A 21,196-nucleotide genomic window follows, 5' to 3' on the forward strand; every position below is an offset into this window, starting at 1 on the left:
TAGCTTACCTTAAGCCACTTGCAACTCCTGTTCTAGAAGAAATATCTGAGTTCTGTAAAAGTTTTTTATGTATCTGTCATCTCTTTGACTTAGAGAAGTGTTATCCCATTTTTTTTTTATAAGTGGGGAACTGAGGCTTTGGGAGACCAAGTGACTCAGAGCCACACAAGTGATCTCTCCTAGGACAGATGGTTGCAGGCAGCTCTCTCTGATCTCTAAAGCATTCCCTAGCTACTGGCACTGTATTTTTCTCCCTTCTAAACTCTCGTTTTGCTTAAAAATTCCACAACTGAAATGCTCTTTGAATTCCTGTATTTCTTCTCCAGAACAGCAACAGCCAAATGCTTGAGGCCATGAGGAAAAGGAAGGTTGAAGAAGTCCCCCTCTTCTCTGAAGAATCTCTGTACCTGTAAAACCTCAGATAATGGAAGAAAGTATTTGGTGACTGTTTGTATTACGTCTTTCTGTACCAAAGTGGTGCTCGGTGGCATCCTGCTGTCTCTTTCTGAAGACATTCCCAGGAAAGAAAGTTGTGCACTCTCCATGGAAACTATTCCTCACAGTACTCCCTAAGAAATCAGCTTTGGCAGCATCCTGTCCCTGTGTGCAAGAGGTCTGCTGGGATTTACTCTCCTTACAGCAGAGAGAAGGGAAGGGGCTGGGGAGGAATCTGTTGTCTTCTTTCGTAAGTAATTTCTTCATCAATAGCAGTTTCCACTTATGCAAGGAGCTGGATCCTGACATAATACATACCACAAGTGTTTCCAAGTAAATACAATCCCAACACCCAAAGCCTGAAAGGCCAAACACACAGCAGCAGGCAGATAGCAATCTTGCAGCTGCTGCTCTCCCTGCCACTCAGCTATTTTCCATTGTCGCCAGGAGGTCTCTTCTGATTCCCAAGCCCTTTTCCTCACTTAGTCTTTTCTGAACGTTCAGTGTTTTCTCCAACTCTTCCTCCATTCTCTGTCTGTTCATCAGGTGCCTTTTCCACCTTCAGTACCTGTGCTAATGATTTTTATGTTTTTTAATAGACAATAAAAATAGTACAGAGACCCTGCTCCACCAAAGTGACAAGGCATGCACATAGCTTTAAGTGCTCTAATACTCTTGACTCCAACAGGACTACCAACATACTTAAAATTAACCACACAACTATTTAAGTGCTTTCCTGGATCAAGGCCATCACCACATTGACATTAACCAAAACAAAGCAGCACCTGAGATTCAGCAACATAAATACATAGCAACCTCAGCCCAACTCAGTGCTGTAACCTTCAGGTTACCTTTCCTCAATGCCTGCTGTCATTGCTCTGTTATGGCTACACTTAAATCTATTCTGCAAGCATATACTGGAAGAAGTGCTTAGGAACAACCCTGTTTAAGCCATTGCTTTCTTATTGTCTTAGAATTTGCCTGGCCTGTTTTGCTAGATCAGGCCCTTGGACAATAAGGTCCTCAGAGCAAGAATTGTGTTTATTTTTCTGCTTGAATCATATGTGCTCATACACCACAAAATAGCAATTAGTAACCTTTTGTTCTGAGGTAGAAGGAAAAAGACTTTCTACATGCCACAGATGCTCTGGCTTGTGCAATTTTAAGTGAAGAGGTGTGATAAATACAAATTTCAAGAGTCTGAAGTATTAACTTTATCACCAGCAATTTACTGTAACCCTAAACATGCAAAAAGACAAATTAAAACCTCTGCTCTTGAATTCTGCCCTGTTCCCTTTTTTTTGCTGACCTTCTGCCTCCATTACCATTTCTCTTTTATCTGTCAGCAGTTTACTCTTCAGCTTATAAGCCCCATAGGGGAAGAGCCTTGTCCTTTATTAATAAAAAATATAAGATTAGGCATACCTTGGGCACTGTACCAATCATTATTCTCTTCCTACAAATGTCTTCCACATGGCCCCACCCTCAGTTCCAGCTGAGAATGCTGTTGTGAACAAGCTCAAAGAACAAATATTTTGCATTCATTTCACCAGCACAATGGAAACATTTTTCCAAGCTGCTGCCAAGATGGTATCTAGTCCTCTTCTGAGTCAGCAGCCCATGCAGCTGACTTTCAAATGGCCAAACTTGCTTGATTATAATCTTAAAAGAAAAAAAAACACGGGCACAAGCTGTATTTTTAAAGAACTACATTGCTCTCCTTGTGCACAAGCAGGTAGTGACACTGAAATATGAAATCTGGGGGAAAAAAGCCTTCCAGGAGTGTTGGTTGTGATGTCCCAATTTATTTCTCCCAACTTCAAAAGTTTATTTCATCCAGCCAGAGGAAGGGACTGGGGAATGTTGTAAAGAAGTGAGAAAGGAATATCACTGCTTTCTGTAGTCCCTTTGGTATCACCCAGCTTTTCTGATTCTTTAAAACTCTGTTGGCCATTAAAGACACTAAATCTAAAACTACAATACAGACAAAACTGGGCTTAGAGATGGCAGTGAATTGAGTTCCCTTCTATAAGCATTTTTCATTTATTCTGAGCTGTATTTTCCCTCTAGTCATAGCAGGCATGATGCAGCAGAACAGGTTCAAAACTGTGCATCTCCTTCCTCCATGGAAAGGCTTTGGTCTGTAATCTCTACTGCTTTATGAATAATCAGCCTAGATGATAAATAAGTTTTATGTACCAAAATTATCCAGATGTAGCTGGTAGGACAGTGCCAGGGATCCTTGATTAAGCTGCAGCTTTACATTAAATCAGAGTATATTACTATGATATTAGAAGTATGTTATGCTTCTAATTGATCATGGAGCTTACTCTTACAAGAAGTTCCAGTCTTCTAGCAAAGTAATAGGATACTTATTAAATTAACAAGTCTAAAATTCAGAAATTAACATGAGAAATCAATTCAGTGGGTAAAATTAGGCTGTCAATCTTAAAGCACTCTCTTATATCATGTTACTAATTCAAAAGATATTTATCTACACAGACACACGAGGCCAGATTCTTAGGTTTAGCTCTTCACACCATGAGTAGAGCAGGACTCAGGGTGATAAAAATCACTTAGCTTTAAGCCACTAACTCTGTCTTCTGGCTGCTGGGGTCATAATTTTGGTACCAATTTTGGTACTTAAAAGACTCACAGATAGTCTAGTTTGAATTGCCTTAGCTACTTACAGCCTTATGAGAGCTGTCAAAGCAGCTGGGGATTGATTTGGCTCAGAATTCTGGCTATTCATCCTTTCCACCTAGCTTTCCTCCTTTTGATCTAGGAGTAGGAACAGGAATTGTAAGACTTTATGCCATGAAAATAATTTCTCCACTGAGTGACTCCATAGGTAGTTGATTAGATTATCTCTGTGGCTGCAGAAAAATCCACAGCCTGACACAGACACACAGTTCCTTAGAAGAGAAAAAAAAAAAAAATCATCCTTCTGCAATACAATTTCACTGAATCCTAAGACTGATTGCCAAGAATCTGACCACTGCAATCAGAACAAAAATACACTAGTAAACCAGTGTTTTGGTAGGTTGTAAATGGACATTTTTTCTTCTAAACCAAATAAGGGGCTTTTTAAAAAAAAAGCAAATTAACCACAGAAAATGGCTAGTAAGGTGTTTGTTACTTATTTTAAAAACTAAAAGGTGAGGAAAATACCAAATGTAATAAAAACTATAAGACTAGTAGGGAGAAGGTGAAGTAGAAGAACAGAATATTAATAAAATGGGAGCTGTAATTAAAAAGAAGTAGTGTGGTATAGCTGAAGCTTTCTATTTTTTTAATGTTCAGATCCACATGAGCTTACTGGTTCATTTATTCTTTATGTCCTGCTGAATCTCACTATGGGCTTTCCAACCATTTAATATAATTCTCCTGTGAGCCTACATCCAGCTCAGTGGGGCCACCATGATGCTTTATCAAAGGAGACAGAAATCAAATCAGGTGGGCTCAAAACATTTTCCTATTAATACTGGATGTCATTGATATGTAGCTCACCAAAAAGCTGATCTGTTACTAGTTCTGCAACAAGTCAGTTACATGCCAGCTGATGCACAAATATATATACCAAATATATTTAAATTAAATACACTTCCATGGGGACAGTAACAGTTCCAGTAGGGAGAAATGTTTAAACAATGATGACTTATTACAGCCTATAGCATCTGTTAGAGAACAGAATCATCTCCCCAAAGGAGTTCTGGTATTAAGGCACTTAAAACTAGCCAGGACACACCACCATTGCAGGAGCTTCCTTCACTGGTAAATGACAGCCCTTCTGGTTCTAATTTCTGTGATCATTTTACTGTGGTATAACTCAACCCCGAATCACAGCAAGGCCTTATCACTATAATATATTGCCTTTAAACCACATGAATGCTGAAATAGAGACTTCTTGTACATTTGCAGACTGCATTCTTTTATTTGCCAGCCTGTGATTTTTAATTTTTTTTTTTTTTCCATTTTTTTCCCAAGACAACATCAGAACCAAAGAATGCTTTTCTGTTTTCTTCATCAGATTCAAATCTCTTTAATCAGATTATGGAGCTCTGAAATGTGACATGGCTTTTTGGAGAGAGCCAAACTGAAGGACCTGCTGCACATATCCTGGTTCCCAGGCTTCCTGCCAGCAGCAGGTGGTGATGCAATAGCCTTTCATGCTGAACAAGTTAACAGCCCTGGGCTTGACTTTACTACGTTTTGGCTAAGAAACAGCATGAGCAGCCTTGCAGGGAAGTGCCACTGTTTAACAAGCAAGTAGCTGCAGAAAAAAATCTTGCTTTTCCCTCTCTGTATCTAGGACTGGAAAAGAAAGTCCCATCTGTACATCAGGTCTCTCCCCTTCCATAGGCAAGAGCAGCAAGGACTGAGGAAAATGGATGCAGCCTGGATTCTGTCAGTTCTTCCTGTGTGCTGTATCTGCAGCTTTTTCAGGACTTGCTCACAGAAGTTTAGAGCAAGTCTCAGGCTACCTTCTGGCTGAGGTGCCCTATTCTTAAGAAAGTTCTGGGAAATCACTCAGAAGTTACTTGGCGAGCAGTGGTTAACTACACAAACACATGGAAAGGGCCATTTGTGAACATGTTCTGCCTTTATCACTTCTTCTGAGCAGAGGAAGCCCCAGCCCTGTTTTTCACCAAAAGAGAACTCAAAAGAAACTCCTCAATTTAGAGCTAGCACCTTCTTTCTTTGGCCTGGACTCCTCTCATGCCAGGAAAGGGGAAACCCATAAAGAGCAGGAAACTCTGTACCACAAAAATGTTTGTGTTTGCAGGAGACAGGGAATGCTGCTGTTTTCACACAGTGTCTTATGCACCACTGGAAGAAGAAAGAATGAAGTGAGAAGGCAAGAGCTACATTAAGCTCAACATATTGCATTCCACTTCAAAATAGAGGCAAAGCGGAAACAGGGCAAACATGTTTGTTATTTAACTTGCAGCCTCTCTACATTCCTTTCATGGTTAGTAATGTCACATTAGAGAAGAGTTATCATTTACCACTTACCACCTGAAGATTATGCTGCCCAAACAGCACAAGGCCAAAGTACATTCATGAACTGCACTGTGAAAAATCAAATTGCTCCTTCCCCATCTCATGCAGTGCACAGGAAGCTTTTGGTATAGCTTTGATCTCTTATCAGCTGAATTTCTCATTACAACCCAACCACCAGGAACATGGAAATACCCAGAGGAAAGCCTGGAGGAGCTGCTGCAATGCTGTGTCACAGCCTCATCCCATCTAGGTTTGGCACCCAACAGAAGAGCCTCAGAAATCCAACACCTGGAGTCACTCCATTTCTAATCCAGGCTGTCCCTGCCCACTGATGCATCCCCTGCAAATGCCTCTCTCTGGGATACAGAGACAACCTGAGTTACTGCACCCCCCACTTAAGCAGCTCAGATAGGTTTCTGAAGTTAGGTGGGATAAATCCAGACCTTAGTGATTATCACAAGCTTATCAGGAGGTTAACTGCTTAGGTTTGTATACTTTGGTGAGATGGTACTTGCTGAAGGAGGATCTCTCCCTGGCAGGAATTTATTCCCCCCACCAGAATTTAAGGCTTAAAAATCACATCAAAATATACACTGTTACAAGTGCTACTAAGACATGCGAAGTTTTTATTACATCTGCTGGGAAATAAATATTTTTAAATTTTTTTTTTCTTAATCCATAATATCTGAGAAGTTGTGGCAGTCTGGCAAAATGCCCACTGACTGGAAAAGGGGAAACATAACCCCCATTTTTAAACAGGAAAAAAAGGAAGAGCTGGGTAAGTACAGACCAGTCACCCTCACCTCTGTGCCTGGAGCAGATACTACTGGAAATGATGCTAAGGCACTTGGATAAAAAGGGGCAAATCCTGCCTCACAAATTTGGTGGCTTTCTATGATGGAGTTACAGCAGTGGTGAGTAAGAGAAGAGCAGCTGATGTCAGCATTTGACACTGAATGACACCCTTGCCTCTAACTTGGAGAGACATGGACTTGACAGATGGACCATTCAGTGGATAAGAAACTGGATGGATGGCCTCAATCAAAGAGTTGTGGTCAACAGGTCAATGTCCAAATGGAGACAAGTGACGAGTGGCATTCCTGAGGGGTCAGTACTGGGAGCAGTGGTTTTTAACATCTTGGAGACATGGACAGTGGGATTGAGGGAACTCTCAGCAAGTTTGCTGACAACACCAAGCTGTGTGGTGTGGCTGACACACTGGAGGGAAGGGAGACCATCCAGAGGGATCTTGACAGGCTTAAGAGGCAGGTCCATGCCAACCTCATGAAACTCAAAAAATACAAGCTCCTGCAGATCATAGAATCATAGAATCATAGAATCATAGAATCATAGAATTGGCTGGGTTGGAAGGGACCTCAGAGATCACCAAGTCCAACCCTTGACCCACCGCTGCGGTTTCTAGACCATGGCACTGAGTGCCACATCCAGCCTCTTTTTAAATATCTCCAGGGTTGGAGAGTCCACCACTTCCCTGGGCAGCCCATTCCAATGTCTGATCACCCTCTCTGTAAAGAAATTCTTTCTAATATCTAACCTAAACTTCCCCTGGCACAACTTAAGACCGTGCCCTGTTGTCTTGTTGAAAGTCATCTGGGAAAAGAGACCAACCCCCACTTGGCTCCAACCTCCTTTCAGGGAGTTGTAGAGAGTGATGAGGTCTCCTCTGAGCCTCCTCTTCTTCAGGCTGAACAGCCCCAGCTCCCTCAGCCTCTCCTCATAGGATCTGTGCTCGAGTCCCTTCACCAGCCCAGTTGCCTCCTTTGGACCTGCTCCAGGACCTCAATCTCCTTCCTGAACTGAGGGGCCCAGAACTGGACACAGTACTCAAGGTGTGGCCTCACCAGGGCTGAGCACAGGGGCAGAATCCCTTCCCTGGACCTGCTGGCCACGCTGTTCCTGATACAGGCCAGGATGCCATTGGCCTTCTTGGCCACCTGGGCACACTGCTGGGTCATGTTCAGCTTCCTGGCAATCCAGACTCCCAGGTCCCTTTCTGTCTGGCTGCTCTCAGCCACTCTGTGCCCAGCCTGGAGCTCCCTATGGGGTTGTTGTGACCAAAGTGCAGGACCCGGCACTTGGAATGTTGAACCTCATCCCGTTGGGATCAGCCCAACTCTCCAGTCTGTCCAGGTCCCTCTGCAGAGCCCTCCTGCCTTCCAGCTGATCCACACTCCCCCCCAGCTTAGTGTCATCTGCAAATTTGCTGATGGTGGACTCAATCCCTTCATCTAAATCATCAATAAAGATATTAAACAGAACTGGGCCCAACACTGATCCCTGGGGGACACCACTGGTAACCGGCCGCCAACCGGGTCAGCACCATTCAGCACCACTCTCTGGGCCCGGCCCTCCAGCCAGTTCCTAACCCAGCACAGATGCCCCTGTCCAAGCTGTGGGCTGACAGCTTTTTCAGGAGAATGCTGTAGGAGACGGTGTCGAAGGCTTTGCTGAAGTCCAGGTAGACCACATCCACAGCCTTCCCCTCACCCACCAGGCGGGTCACCCGATCATAAAAGGAGATCAGGTTGGTCAGAGAGGACCTGCCCTTTCTAAACCCGTGCTGGCTGGGTCTGATCCCTTGCCCATCCTGCAGGTGCTGTGTGATTGCACTGAGGATGATCTGTTCCATAGCCCTGCCAGGCACTGAGGTCAGGCTGACAGGCCTGGAGTTTCCTGGGTTGGGGCAAACCCAAGCACAGTTACAGGTTGGGCAGAGAATGGATCAAGAACAGCCTGAAGAAAAGAAGTTGGGAGTGCTGGTTGATGAGAAGCTCAACATGAGGTGGCAACGTTCACTTGCAGCCCAGAAAGTCACCTGTGTCCTGGGCTGCAACAAAAGAATTGCAGCCAGGAGGTCAAGAGAGGGGATTTCCCCCTTCACTCTGCTCTCATGAGAGTCCCCCTGCAGTGCTGTGTCATGTGCTGAGGACTTCAACCTAAGGACACAGAGCTTCTGAAGCAAGCCCAGAGGAGGCCACAAAGATGATGAGAGGTCTGGAGCACTTCTAAAAAGACAGACTGAGAGAGTTGGGGTTCAGCCTGGAGAAGAGAAGGCTCTGGGAAGACCTTCAAGCACCTTCCAGTACATGAAGGGGCTATAGGAAAGCTGGGAAGGGACATTTTACAAAGGCCTGTAGTGATAGGACAAGGAGGAATGGCTTTAAACTGAAAGAGGGTAGGTTTAGAGAGGATATTAAGTAAAAAATCTTCACTGTGAGGGTGGTGAGACACTGGCACAGGCTGCCCAGAGAAGTCGTGGCTGCCCCATCCCTGGAAGTGTTCAAGGTTGGATGGGGCTTGGACCAACCTGTTCTAGTGGGAGGTGTCCCTGCCCATGCAGAGGTGTTGGAACTTGATGATCTTTAACATTCCTTCCAATTCAAACCATTCTATGATTCTGTGATTCCTCCATGCCTTTTCTCTTACTGTATGCCACCCAGTCTCATACAAATAAAAAGCAAGTACACAATCAGCTCAAATGCTGTTAGTTATAAAAATGGGCTAGGATTAGTTGCAAATCCTGATACTGCACCTTTCTACAGTTATCTGCTCTTCTGTGTTTTTTTAAACAATAATTCCAGCTCTGGGTCCAAAGGTCCCTCTTTGATACTGCAATGTATGTGGCAATCAGGAATAATCATAACACTTCTTGGACCACACACATTATCATCACTAGTTAAACAATGTAATAAGATGTAAATTGACAGAGCCTTGTAGATCAGGGTTAACTTCTCATTTCAGTTGTCAGCACAGAAGCTTCCCTGTCATTACACTGATCACCTAACAGCATGACCACTATGAAACCATTATCGTATAATTTACAGTATGTTTCTAAGATAACTGGAATTGTTATGCCAAACATGGTGATCTAAGCAAACAAGAAACTGAATTTGCCTTTTTAAGATTTGTTTATGGCATGTGCCATTTGAAAACATATTTTCATTAACACAAATCTCAGAATAAATTAAATGTTTGAAATACAGTACTCCAAACAAGAATGTTGGTCTTCTGCTGTCATATTTGTAAAGGCATCCTAGGTAAATAACTTGCAGGGATCAAAAGACAAGGCAGTCCAGACTGAACACCCATCAGCATCAGACACGTGGTCATGTGCTGAAATTTATCCTTTCTCTCCTCTAAGCATTTCTTCTACTAGAAGAGCATGGCAAATCTCTCTGTCTGGTTTCTGTTGAAAAATTAAACCTACACTGATTTGTTCCTCACGGATCTGTAGCCACTGACGTTTGTTCCCAAGTGAAAAAAAACCTAATGATTCACTGCCCCCCCTGCACACTCACTGTTCTCAGATATAAATGAGTACAGAGGGTACAAACTAAAGATAATCAGGAACTATTTTGTATTTCTGCATCTTCTTGTATATCTGTAAGGAGATACTTATCAGTCCAACATACTGTTTCCATCCAGATTCTCTCTTGTACATAAATATAACCACAACAGTTTCTGAGAATTCGGTTTCTTTATTTTGGCATCTTCTACTCACTTTTGTATTGTATGCATCAGCAAATAGTTAAAAACAAAACAATCTTTTAGGTCTTTCAGTCAGTGGAATGTGCTAAGATTCTGTTGCTTTCACATTTCTATTCTGACAGGTACAAAAGACTCCTCTGTAGCTGCATAAGAAAGATAAATACATTCATATGCAAATAATACAACAGACTGAAAGCAATCAAAAATATTTTTGTGTCCTAAAAGCCTTTGAATTTTCTAATTTATGTGTCCCAAGACTATTACTTCTTTGGAAAGGCAGTGAGTTGGCTGGAGAAAAGTTACTGCTGGAATTCCCTAACTATCACTGCAGGATTTTACTTATTAATGTAGTTATTTACTTTTGCATAGCAGGAGCACAGAAAGCCTGTATTTTAAGGAGAGTTTAGCTTTCTTAATCTATAAAAACAAAGGTTAGCTACAGGTACAACAGGATGTAACAAACAATGAATGAAAATGGCTATTAATTTTGAGAGCAAATGGTCATAACTTGTCCATGAAAAAAAAAAAAGAAATTAAAATCAGAGACTTCCCAACCACTACAGAAGGTGTCTGCAAAACAGAGCATGTGCTGGACTTGAAAGCTGTATGTGAGCCTTAATTAAGTATCTGAACACCTTCAGCATAACAGCTGCTGCTGTGGAGGTACCTGACACAAAAGCAAAACTTTTTGGGATTGCTGTGGTAGCGTATTCAGATCCTGGAACAACTTTTCCACAGGCGAGTGGGAGGAAACTTCCTGCTTTTCAATAAATCACTAAGAACTGGAACTAAACAGAACTTGTGGTCGTTCAGCAGGGAAATAGACCTCGTGAACCTCAATGTCCTTTACAATTCTAGATTTCTGGAGACAGCAAATGCCAAAGATTTTATAGTCGGGGGGGGGGGGAAGAAGAAAAAAAACCTGAGAAATACAGATACAGGGGAATGAACTCTGGTGACAGATCAGTCTGCTGGTTCCACGAGGCAGGGGAATGGAAAGATACAGCTAATGCAAAGGAATTGGCACAAAAAGGAAAGAAGGGACAAAAAGGGATAGGAACAGCAGAACAAAAGAGCAGTGACACTTTGTGAGGCTCAGGCCAAGGGAGAGGGGAGGAGGCAGCACCCAGTGCGGATGTTGTGGTGGAGAATCTCAGAGGCTGAAATTCATGTGTTCCCAGAACTGCTGAGTTCATGCATTCCCAGGAGCTGAAGAAACTGCTCATATGGAGACACCTCTGCTGCCTGGGGGGCTGGATAAACACCCCTGGTACTGCTGCCCGACTTCCCAGGAGGAGTGATAGCAACCAGTGCCATTAGTCACCAGCTGCCCCAGTCATCTCAGACTCCAGAGGCAGCAGGAACTCCAAACCCCTGCAGCTCAGACTGTGAATTTCTTTTTGATATACTCTCCCTGGCTGCCAGCCTCTCATAAGCTCTTCCTAAGGGAGATGAAAGAGAATCCTAAATAAAGTGTTATTCTCTAAAGCAGCATCTCGGCACTGTATGCTGGGAGCTGTAACCAAGACAAAGTTCACTTGAGAATAGTGCAAAAATGAGTTGCTATTTGGGTAAATCAGAAGGGGAGCTACTACTGCTTAGTGCCTGGTCAGCTGAATAATGGGAAAGCTGAGACAGTTCTGAAGTAAATGCCTCATGACATTGTTCTTGTTCTGCTCCACAGTATGAACACAAAGCCCAAAAGTTGGAATTCAGGAACAGTTACACACAACCCAGTGGAAAACTGGACACCTGCTTTACTTACTGGTTTTGAGGTAGCATAGGGAGCTGGTGTCATGATAGGAGGCTTGGCTGCACTTTGAGATGGAGGCACAGAAAATCTCTGCCCTGTATCCGGAGGGGAAGAACAGTGAATCCGTGTTTCTAGTCTCTCAGGTTCATGCTTATAGGATTCCAGAGGGAATGTGGGCTGCTTGGTCACTTGTGTTGGGGTAGATGGAGAAGAGGAGAGGCCAGAGGCTGCAAAAAAAGAATAATTACCAAGGATCAGTTCAGAAGAGAAGCAGACAAAAATCTCAGCTTGACAGTGAGCTTCTATTTTTTCATCACATTTCCCCAGATTAAAAGTATGGGTCTCACCTCCTCATTTGTGAAAGGGAATTGCTCCACCTGGCCATTAAAACTCTTAATCACTCAACTAGGTGAACTGTCTGGTCCACTTACAGGGAGGCACAGTGGGAAGTGCAGGGTGCTGGAGGCTTGTGTTGCCTTAGCCTCCTGTCTGATTGCTTACTTCTAAAATGATCCTTAGCTCTGGTATGACTTTATTGTTATAATTTTAATACTCTTGTAAGTATCAGAATTACTCAAGAGCTTTTATGGTTGCTGCTTCTTCTTTTTAATTATTTTAACAGTATCTTGTCCAGGAGTAAGAATAAAGCAAGAAGCAGAAGCAAAAAGGAATAAGGGCTATTTCTGCTTCGTGTAAGGCTTGTGGCATTGCCTTTATACAAACTAGAATTGTTTTCAGCAGCTTTTGAGGAGGAAATTCATTCATTTATTAGGTTAAAATCAGTATCAGGAGCAGATAATTTCTCTTGTGAGCATCCTGTTTGCATTTGACACATGTATCCACTCCAGCTGTATTTCTGGTTACGTTCTTAAGGTAGTTCTGAACTGTGACCAAACATAATTTACGTGGATAATATTTATTATCCACTTAAGAACCAGCAGATATCCACAGCCAAGCAAAAAATTCGAGTTACAACACCTGTGTTTCTTGTTATACCTCTATGTACGTCAGCAAACTAAGGATGAATCTCTTATGCCAGCATAAATCAGACAGACTTAGGTGCATAAGGACTGTAAGGCTGAACAGAGCTGGATATTTTAAGTGGGCTGATGGCAACTCCGTGATTTCTGAATTTGGTTCATTCTTCTCCTTCCAAAGATTTGTGCAGATGATCAGTTTGTCCAGAAGGAACTGAAGCCCCAGCAAAAGGGAGCACACAAGATTGCATTTCATAAGCATAAAATCCCAAGTAATTCAAAGCAGTGTTTGAGAATATGATGATTCTTGATCATCTCTGTGTGAGCTTTCAAGGCTCCACCAGAGATTTTTGCACCAAAGCTTTGCATTGGTGAACAGGCAGCCCCCACTAGTCCCTGCTTTTAACCAAGGGCAAACAGCATTAGTATAACCCAACTTTATCCTCATTACCTCTCAGTGTCATGTTTTATCTCCCAGACAGCACTTTCAAAGGAAACTTTTGTATTGATTGAAAGCAAGAATAAAAATCAGTAATAACTAAGATGCTAGGCTCAGAAAACTTGAAAGAAACAACCCAGGGAGGGATCTATTACTTGAAGAAATTATTACCCAAAGAAATTATTATATGAGGATATATATGAGGAAGAATAACATATCTTATAATTAAAGAAACTAATGAAGAATTTAGGTATCTGTTCTTTAGCTATCATTCTTCATTGAAAACAACATTTCTTGATGGGTCTTTACATATGAAGAGATTCAACTTTAAGAGAACAGAACTGCTTACCAAGAAATCTGCAAAATAATTAGACTACAGTGTGGTTTGTTTGCACTGGGTTTATGTAATGTACTTATTTATTTCAAAGAAAATCCTACTTCTCGCTGAAAAATTTAGCTTTCATGGAATCAGCAAGGACACCCTACTCAGTCCCTCTCTTCAACCCTTTTCCCAAATTACAGCTGCCCTTCAAGGACTTCCATTTCATTCCACAAGGAGCCCTGCAGCTGTGCCAATCAAGCAGCAATGACCACAGACCCAGTGGCCACTGGGTGCTGCAGGCAGATAGAAATGTTGTGACATGCTATGGGGTGAGGCAAGAATACCTCTGGTGTTTTGAATGTCCTCAATTTCTCCTGATTTCAGTAGGACAGGAGAGTGTTTTGCATCCTGAAGGATCAAAAGAGCACCTCACTTGACTTTTCAGTTTTTGCTTACAGACAAATTTAGATAAACAGTTCTGGGGAAAATGCTCTTATCTTCTGTGCTTTTATGGATGTGCAAATGTTTCCTGAGCACTCACATTAGGATTTGAGCTGGAGAGTAGCTGTAATTGATGCAAATGTAAAACCACTAAATGGGAGAAAAACACCATTAGATCTTAAAGTCTTGCTGTTGGGATGTGCTCATTGTGGGCTAATGTATTCAGCAAGGCTACAAAAAACACTTCCAGTATGAACAAGCTCTGCCAAAAAAGCAATTACAACCCATAAGGAAACCTCATATTCCCCTTCCTAACAGGACTGGACTACCAAGTTTAGAGGACATCTATAGGACACTGGAAGATGTAGATCAAAGGAGACCAAGGAAATAACATCTCTTACATCCTATGAAAACCATTGCCACCTCATTATAGATGCAGATGATCAGTTACACTCATTATAGATGTGTAACAGCACAGCCAGGACAGACAGAGTGGTTTTCTTTTCATAAGAACATTCAGTGCTGGTGTGTCTCCTTTTGGATACCAGCCTTGGACAATTGGAATGAGTTGTCATGGATAACAAAGATCTGTGGCTCCAGCATCTTTACTGGGAGTCACGCTGAGCCTTACAACTGCTTCAGCTTGGCACTTGGAACATAAAGTACTTACTGTGGTGCACACCCTAATATATTTGAGATTCAGTATGTCTGTGACTCAGTCTCCAGACAGAGATGGAGGGAGAAATTATAATTATTTTGCCGGGTATTGATTAAATTATGTAATCAAACTTCTCAATCTTTAGTACTTAAAAGCCTACCCCATAGCATTATTGTGATATCTATGATATTTACATTTTTACAATACTGAGATTGAAAGAATAATCTTATAGGAAATGTTATATATTTTTATGATTATTAAAACAAAAGGCTTCAGTACAGCTTGACATCCTAAACCCTGCAAAGTATTTTATAACAGCCTGCAACATAAAAGAATGAAATGTCCAGTTCTGGGCCCCTCAGCTCAGGAAGGATATCGAGGTCCTGGAGCAGGTCCAAAGGAGGCAACTGGGCTGGTGAAGGGACTCGAGCACAGATCCTATGAGGAGAGGCTGAGGGAGCTGGGGGTGTTCAGGCTGGAGAAGAGGAGGCTCAGGGGAGACCTCATCACTCTCTACAACTCCCTGAAAGGAGGTTGGAGCCAGGGGGAGGTTGGGCTCTTTTCCCAGGCAACTCTCAGCAAGACAAGAGGGCACAAGAGGTCTCAAGTTGTGCCAGGGGAGGTTTAGGTTGGACATTAGAAAGAATTTCTTTACTGAGAGGGTGATCAGCCATTGGAATGGGCTGCCCAGGGAAGGGGTGGATTCTCCATCCCTGGAGATATTTAAAAAGAGCCTGGATGTGGCACTCAGTGCCATGGGCTGGGAACTGCAGCGGGAGTGGATCAAGGGTTGGACTTGATGATCTCTGAGGTCCCTTCCAACCCAGCCAATTCTATGATTCAATGAAAATCTGTACTATGTCCCTAGACCAAAATAATTTCAGGAGTTACCAGAAGTTTGCTTTAATTTTAATCCTCTCGGACAGCCATCTGAACAGGTAGCATTGGTTTAAATATTTCATTATGTGTATGTGCAGTACCTCTCCTTTGTACTACAAAAGAAGTTACAGCTACACACCATGGCTGAAAACAGTTCATTTTGGAGAACATAAACATAAAATTACTAAGCACTCAAATTTAGGCAACAATTCTTGAGTGTCCTATAATGAAGCTGAAAAAATTCACAATATACATAGGATTTTGTAGAAGAAACAGTCTTTGAGTTTGGCTACAAACTGTACTGGTTCTGTTAAAAAGATGAACCAATATGGTAAGTAATTCTCCCTTATGCTAATATTTCTTTCATCAAACAATGAAACGTGGTAACTTTGTGTTCAGAACCTAAATAGTTTTTCCTTTTTCTGTAACATAAAACAGAATTTTAGGAAAAAAAAAAAAACACCAGAAAAAAAAAATCTAGCAAATCAGTTAATGTGTCATTGGCTAACACAGGGTTTTATCTGTTTTCTATTCATCATCCCTGTCCAGTTTAAAAACAGCCTAAGAGTTTTTCTTTGTTCTGATGCATCCTGATATTTCCTTTCTGTGGACAAAACAAGACTGGAAAAGAAGGGTAACTGTGTGGCCTCCATATTGATGAATCCTAAGTCCTAACATTTGCTTAATCGAATACAAATAAGAATATTCATAAAAATATAGGAATACATAGTGAAAAACTGCATTATTTTAAAGAAACAACTTTGGTATTGCAGAACAGCTTTACTCAGAATATGTATGCCAGATCCTAACAGAACTAAGTAGCAGTAGGTTTAATTCTGAGCAAAAGGAGCCCATTTCCAGTTCTCCCTGCCACAATGATGTCTCTGACCATACACTGGGATGGTGCAGCATTCAGTTCTGTGTCTGTATTGGAGCAAACATCAGGTGGGATCCAGTCACACAGCTCAGGTTGGATGCAAGAGCCCTGAGAAAGCAGCAGAGCCCACAGCTTGGGCCCAAGTTAGCACACAGCATTGGTAATTTAGCTGGTATTTAGTTGCTCACAAACATACATAAATAATTTTGCTATGTTCACTCATTTCTCTAGATGTTTGCAACTATTTCTTTTAAATAAAGCCCTTATTTTGCACAGCATTGAGTTCTCTACCCACCTGCTTGGGCATTCTGGTCCAAACCAGCCCTCTGCTGATACATAACAGGAAAGGATGAAGCTCTACGTTGTCATTCACGTGGTCCCAAGGGAAGAAGGGTGGCTGCCCTCCTACATTTCCTACATTCCCCGGGTGACACCCACAATTAGTTCTGCCACCTACATTTCATGCCTGACCTGGCAGGATGCATCTGGTGGTTTCTGGGAGGAAAGATGCTTCCAGCCCAGTGATTCCTGCCAAAGCTTCCCTTTTATTTATCAGCCCTGCTCCATGTGGTTCTGCCCAGAGCTCCAACAACCCCTCCCCAGAAGGAAAAACACTCCCTGCTCCCCTGAACCTTTGGGGCCACTGCCCACAGATGGTTTGTCAGGGATGTGCTGATGCTCCTGCAGGAAAGGTTGGTTCAGGTGGTTTGGAACAGAGTCCTGCTGCCCTGTTGAGGGCCTGAAGGATACAGCCAGCAGCCTGCTCTCAAATTTCTGCTTTTGTGTGTGCTTAAGATGAAGCTGTTAAAACTGGTGAGAGTTCTTGGCCATGAAAAATAAATCCCTTTTGCAGCTTACCTCTTCCTAGGAATCACACTTCAGTATTTTCTCAAATTTCTCATTATCAAGCAGGCAACACCACTGTTATCATACAAAGCTGTTGCTAAAATACCTTTCCAAGTTGATATATAAGGATTTAAATGAGAAATTTGTCATTTAAAAAAAAAATGCAAAAGGAATTTCCATTTGCAGTGGCTCCATGTGACACTTTTTGTCTGATTTCTTCCCAGGACAACACTGTCCTTTCATTTCCATTCTTCAGCTGGCAGTGACACAGAGAAGGCAGCAGGCTGTGGCTGCTGAATTTTAAGTAGCAAGCAGCACAAGTGAATGTGAGTTGAGCTGGCTGTTTATTAAGCTGATTCACTCTTCAGACACAATACTATGTTAATTTTGATACATAAGCAAATTGATGCAAATGATGTGAAATTAAATTTAATGCCACTTAATGGCAGTAAAACTACAAACCCATGAGCAGGTAAATGGCTTCTGGCTGTTTCTATTTAAAAAGTACTGGTGATACTGAGACTGAATGTTGTAAAATACGTTAGTTAAAAAAAATTAAAAAAAATTAAGCCTGAAAAGCAGTCTTAAGAGTTACTGTACCAAAAAAACTATGATAGATATTTCCCAGGAAATTTCCTGCTGTATCTAGCATTTTCACTTACACACCAGTTCAGGATGTGTTCTACCCTACAAGAACTACAGCTTCTCCTGTTGAACCATACAGCCTCTGTCTGTGATCACTCCTATAATGGCCAGGTCTTATAATTACAGAATCATTAAGGTTTAAAAAGACTTCTAAGATCATCAAGTCCAGCTGTCAACCTAACATCACCCCAGCTAAACCATGTCCTGAAGTGCCACGTCTACATGGGTTTTTTAACACCTCCAGGGATGGTGACTCCACCACTTCCTTGGGCAGCCCATTCCAATGCCTGACCACTCCTTCAGTGAAGAAATTTTTCTTAATATCCAATCTAAACCTCCCCTGGCACAACTTGAGGCCATTTCTTCTTGTTCTATCGCTTGTTAATTGGACGAAGAGACCAAACCCCATGTCACTACAACCTCCTCTCTGGAAGTTATCATGAGGTCTTCCCCCAGCCTCCTTTTCTCCAGAATAACCAACCCCAGGTCCCTCAGACACTCCTCATAAGACTTGTTCTTCAGATCCTTCGCCAGCTTTGTTGCCTTTCTCTGAACATGCTCCAGCACCTCCACGTCCTTCTTCCAGAGAGGGGTCCAAAACTGAACACAGGATTCAAGGCGCTGAGCACAGGGGGACGATCCCTGCCCTGGTCCTGCTGGCCACACTATTGCTGACACAAGCCAGGATGCTGTTGACCTTTTTGGCCACCTGGGCACACTGCTGGCTCATATTCAGCCTGGTATCAGCCAGCAGCCCCAAGTCTTTTTCTGATAGGCAGCTTTCCACTCGCTCTTCCCCAAGCCTGTAGCACTGTCTGAGGTTGCTGTGACCAAAGACCCTTCCAGTCTTCCATCTAAGCTTCCTGGAAAGAATTCAATGGGCAAATAATGTACAGCAAAGAAACAGAGATCAGACACGAACTTGATGGCAAAGAATGGCTTTTTTTGCTGTTGTTTTTTTTTTTTGAGACAGCTAAAAGCACATTCCATTGCTGTTTGACAATACATCAATGAATAAAATAAAATAAATGAAGAGGTCGTGGTGATGACTGATGTAGCCACTGATAAGTGCCTGAGCCAGGCATGAGCAATTAGCTCAGCGTGGTAATTACATTGTGAGAAACAGCACCAAGACTTTACCAGACAACTTATGGCTGTGGCCAGCACACACTGGCAGAAACACAGGCAGCAGGTACCTTGCTAGCACAAGAGACAGTGATAGGAGCAAAGTGTTAACAGTGACCCTCAGCAGGTAGCAGCCTGATGGGAACATGTCCTGTAGAACCACAAGAAGCAGAAGGACATTTGAGCATCAGACTCCACGGGAAGCACATGAGGGCAAAGAATGCTTTATCCTCCTGTGCCTCCATCAACCACAGACTCTGGGGTCAAGAAGCTTGAAAACACTTCAGCTTTTCACTTGCTGAATCACCTGGCTAACTTTGTCATCCTGCTAATGACAGCAGAGCAAGAGAAGTTCAAGAGTGCCACCTTCCAGATGGCTCCTGCTGTACACAAGCCCAGGAGTGCCAATAATGGGATGTGACATTCTGCAACCATGGCCTGGGGGGAACTGGTGGGTTATAACAAAAACCAGTGGTGCAGGACTATGATAACAATCTAAAAAGTCACTAAAATGAAAATCAAGCACTCCTCCTCATTCAAACTGTATTGGAAAGACACATGACATCCGTGCAAACGCTGAGCTCCTTTCTCTGATCCAAACCAGATGACTAAAGAGCTCAAGCCAATCCATGCAAATAAGCCACATGCAACACTTTGCCCTTATCAACCTACTGATAACTGAAAGAAAAGTCTCCTCTGACTTCCCAGCCCTGTATCAGCCTGTCAGCCAGGCACAGCACCACATCACATGGCAGAGATTCACATGTTCACTTCTATTATGTGCTGGTTATAGCTGGCTGCTGTGAGAAACAATGCCTACAGCAGGACTACTCTATTTACTTAATACACCACCTGTGTGCAGAGGCTCTAATGAAATAACTTGTTTTCTGTTTTAGCAAAGACGTCTGGCTGCTAAAGCTAACATTTAACACCTCTTTCCACATTAACCTCAGTTGTCCTATCTGGGCTTTCTTTGCTGAGCTAAATGCCCCCCTGACATTACAGAAAGCTGCAAACTCTTTGGTGACACCTGAACGGCCACCTCTCTCTGTCTCTGCATCACCCTGTTGTCTGCTAGAAGCAGCTGTAGCAGCTTTCTGCCCTGGCACCCTCTCCCTGGTTTTGCACAGCAAATCTTCCAAACCACAGTCACCAGCACCATCAGTCTTGGTTTGCTTCTGGTAGCACCCACTGTGTGCAACGTGCTACACAAACAGAAAAGACAACACAGGGCCTGACCTGAAGGTTTTACATTTTGATCACCAAAGGAAAAGAGGAGGATAATTAAGGGAGGAAAGATGGGAGGATGGATGTTGCAAGCACAGCGTACAAAGATGAGTTTGGAAGCCAGCACTTGCTTGTTCTGATGCTTAATTTCCACACTTAGGGATTTCATGCCTAAGTTACTGCATTAAATGTCAGCTTTTCAAAAGCAGCTGCTTGGGAGGGTTGCAGAAGAGGGCACATTGTTGCTTCTGTGATTTATGATCATCCAATGCACATTTTAAAAATTGATGGAATATATGCTAAAAGTTTCTTAGCCTGCTTGCTGTAAACCAGTGCCTTAACCATATACCTTGTTTCTGCAACTCGCTAAAGCAGTTTCCCCGTGGAAAGTGGGGGTGGAAAAAAAACAACAAACCAAACGTTTTACAAATATGCCATTAGAGGTCGAAATGAGTGAAAAGAACAGACTAAATCCGAGCCTGCAGAACCCCACTGAAATCACTGTGGGTGATTTCATCTGCATAGTAAATCTACTCTCTGGGAGTAGATGTCTTCTGAGAGACAGAATATTCATGCAGACAGAGACCACCGGGGTATCTATTCAGAGGGAACCACCGAGCTCTGAGCTGCACACAGCAGGGAGGCGACTGCTGACCCGGTGCCGGTGGCTGAGGTTCGGGATACCGGGTTCAAAGGCAGTGGGAGTGGCGTCTCCTGGACTCAGGCCCCACCTAGAGAGCAAGGACCTGCTCTCTAATTTATCCTACTCTTACAGTGAAGAAACTATCTCTAGAGGTGCTAGGAAAGGCATCAGAGTTACAGCTGGATTGCACCTCACACACAGGTTTACTTTTATTTTCTGCAATGCTTACAAGGGCAGTAAGGTGAGAGTAATTAAATATTTGCAAAGTACTCCAAACCCTCAGGAAAGCTGCAGCTGGGGAATGAAGCTGTAATTTTCAGTTTCTTTGCTTCTGAAATTCACATTTTTCCAAGCCTCTCTTCTCCTCTTTATTAAAAGAACAAAAAATCTCCTTAATTCCAGCTCTTTTCAAAATT

At 42.7% G+C, this 21,196-nt stretch overlaps 1 protein-coding gene across 6 annotated transcripts in view; it reads right to left on the reverse strand.

Moving 5' to 3' along the window:
* The window catches only part of PRKAG2 (protein kinase AMP-activated non-catalytic subunit gamma 2), a 223,134-nt gene that overhangs the window by 60,930 nt on the left and 141,008 nt on the right, over positions 1-21,196 (reverse strand). For all 6 annotated transcript variants that reach the window (XM_071734667.1, XM_071734669.1, XM_071734668.1 and 3 more), the window contains one exon: positions 11,714-11,928. In XM_071734667.1, the coding sequence (XP_071590768.1) occupies positions 11,714-11,928 (215 nt within the window). The remainder of the gene's footprint in view (positions 1-11,713; positions 11,929-21,196) is intronic.

The sequence above is a fragment of the Heliangelus exortis genome, chromosome 2 (assembly GCF_036169615.1).
Source record: "Heliangelus exortis chromosome 2, bHelExo1.hap1, whole genome shotgun sequence".
Taxonomy (NCBI): Eukaryota; Metazoa; Chordata; class Aves; order Apodiformes; family Trochilidae; genus Heliangelus; species Heliangelus exortis.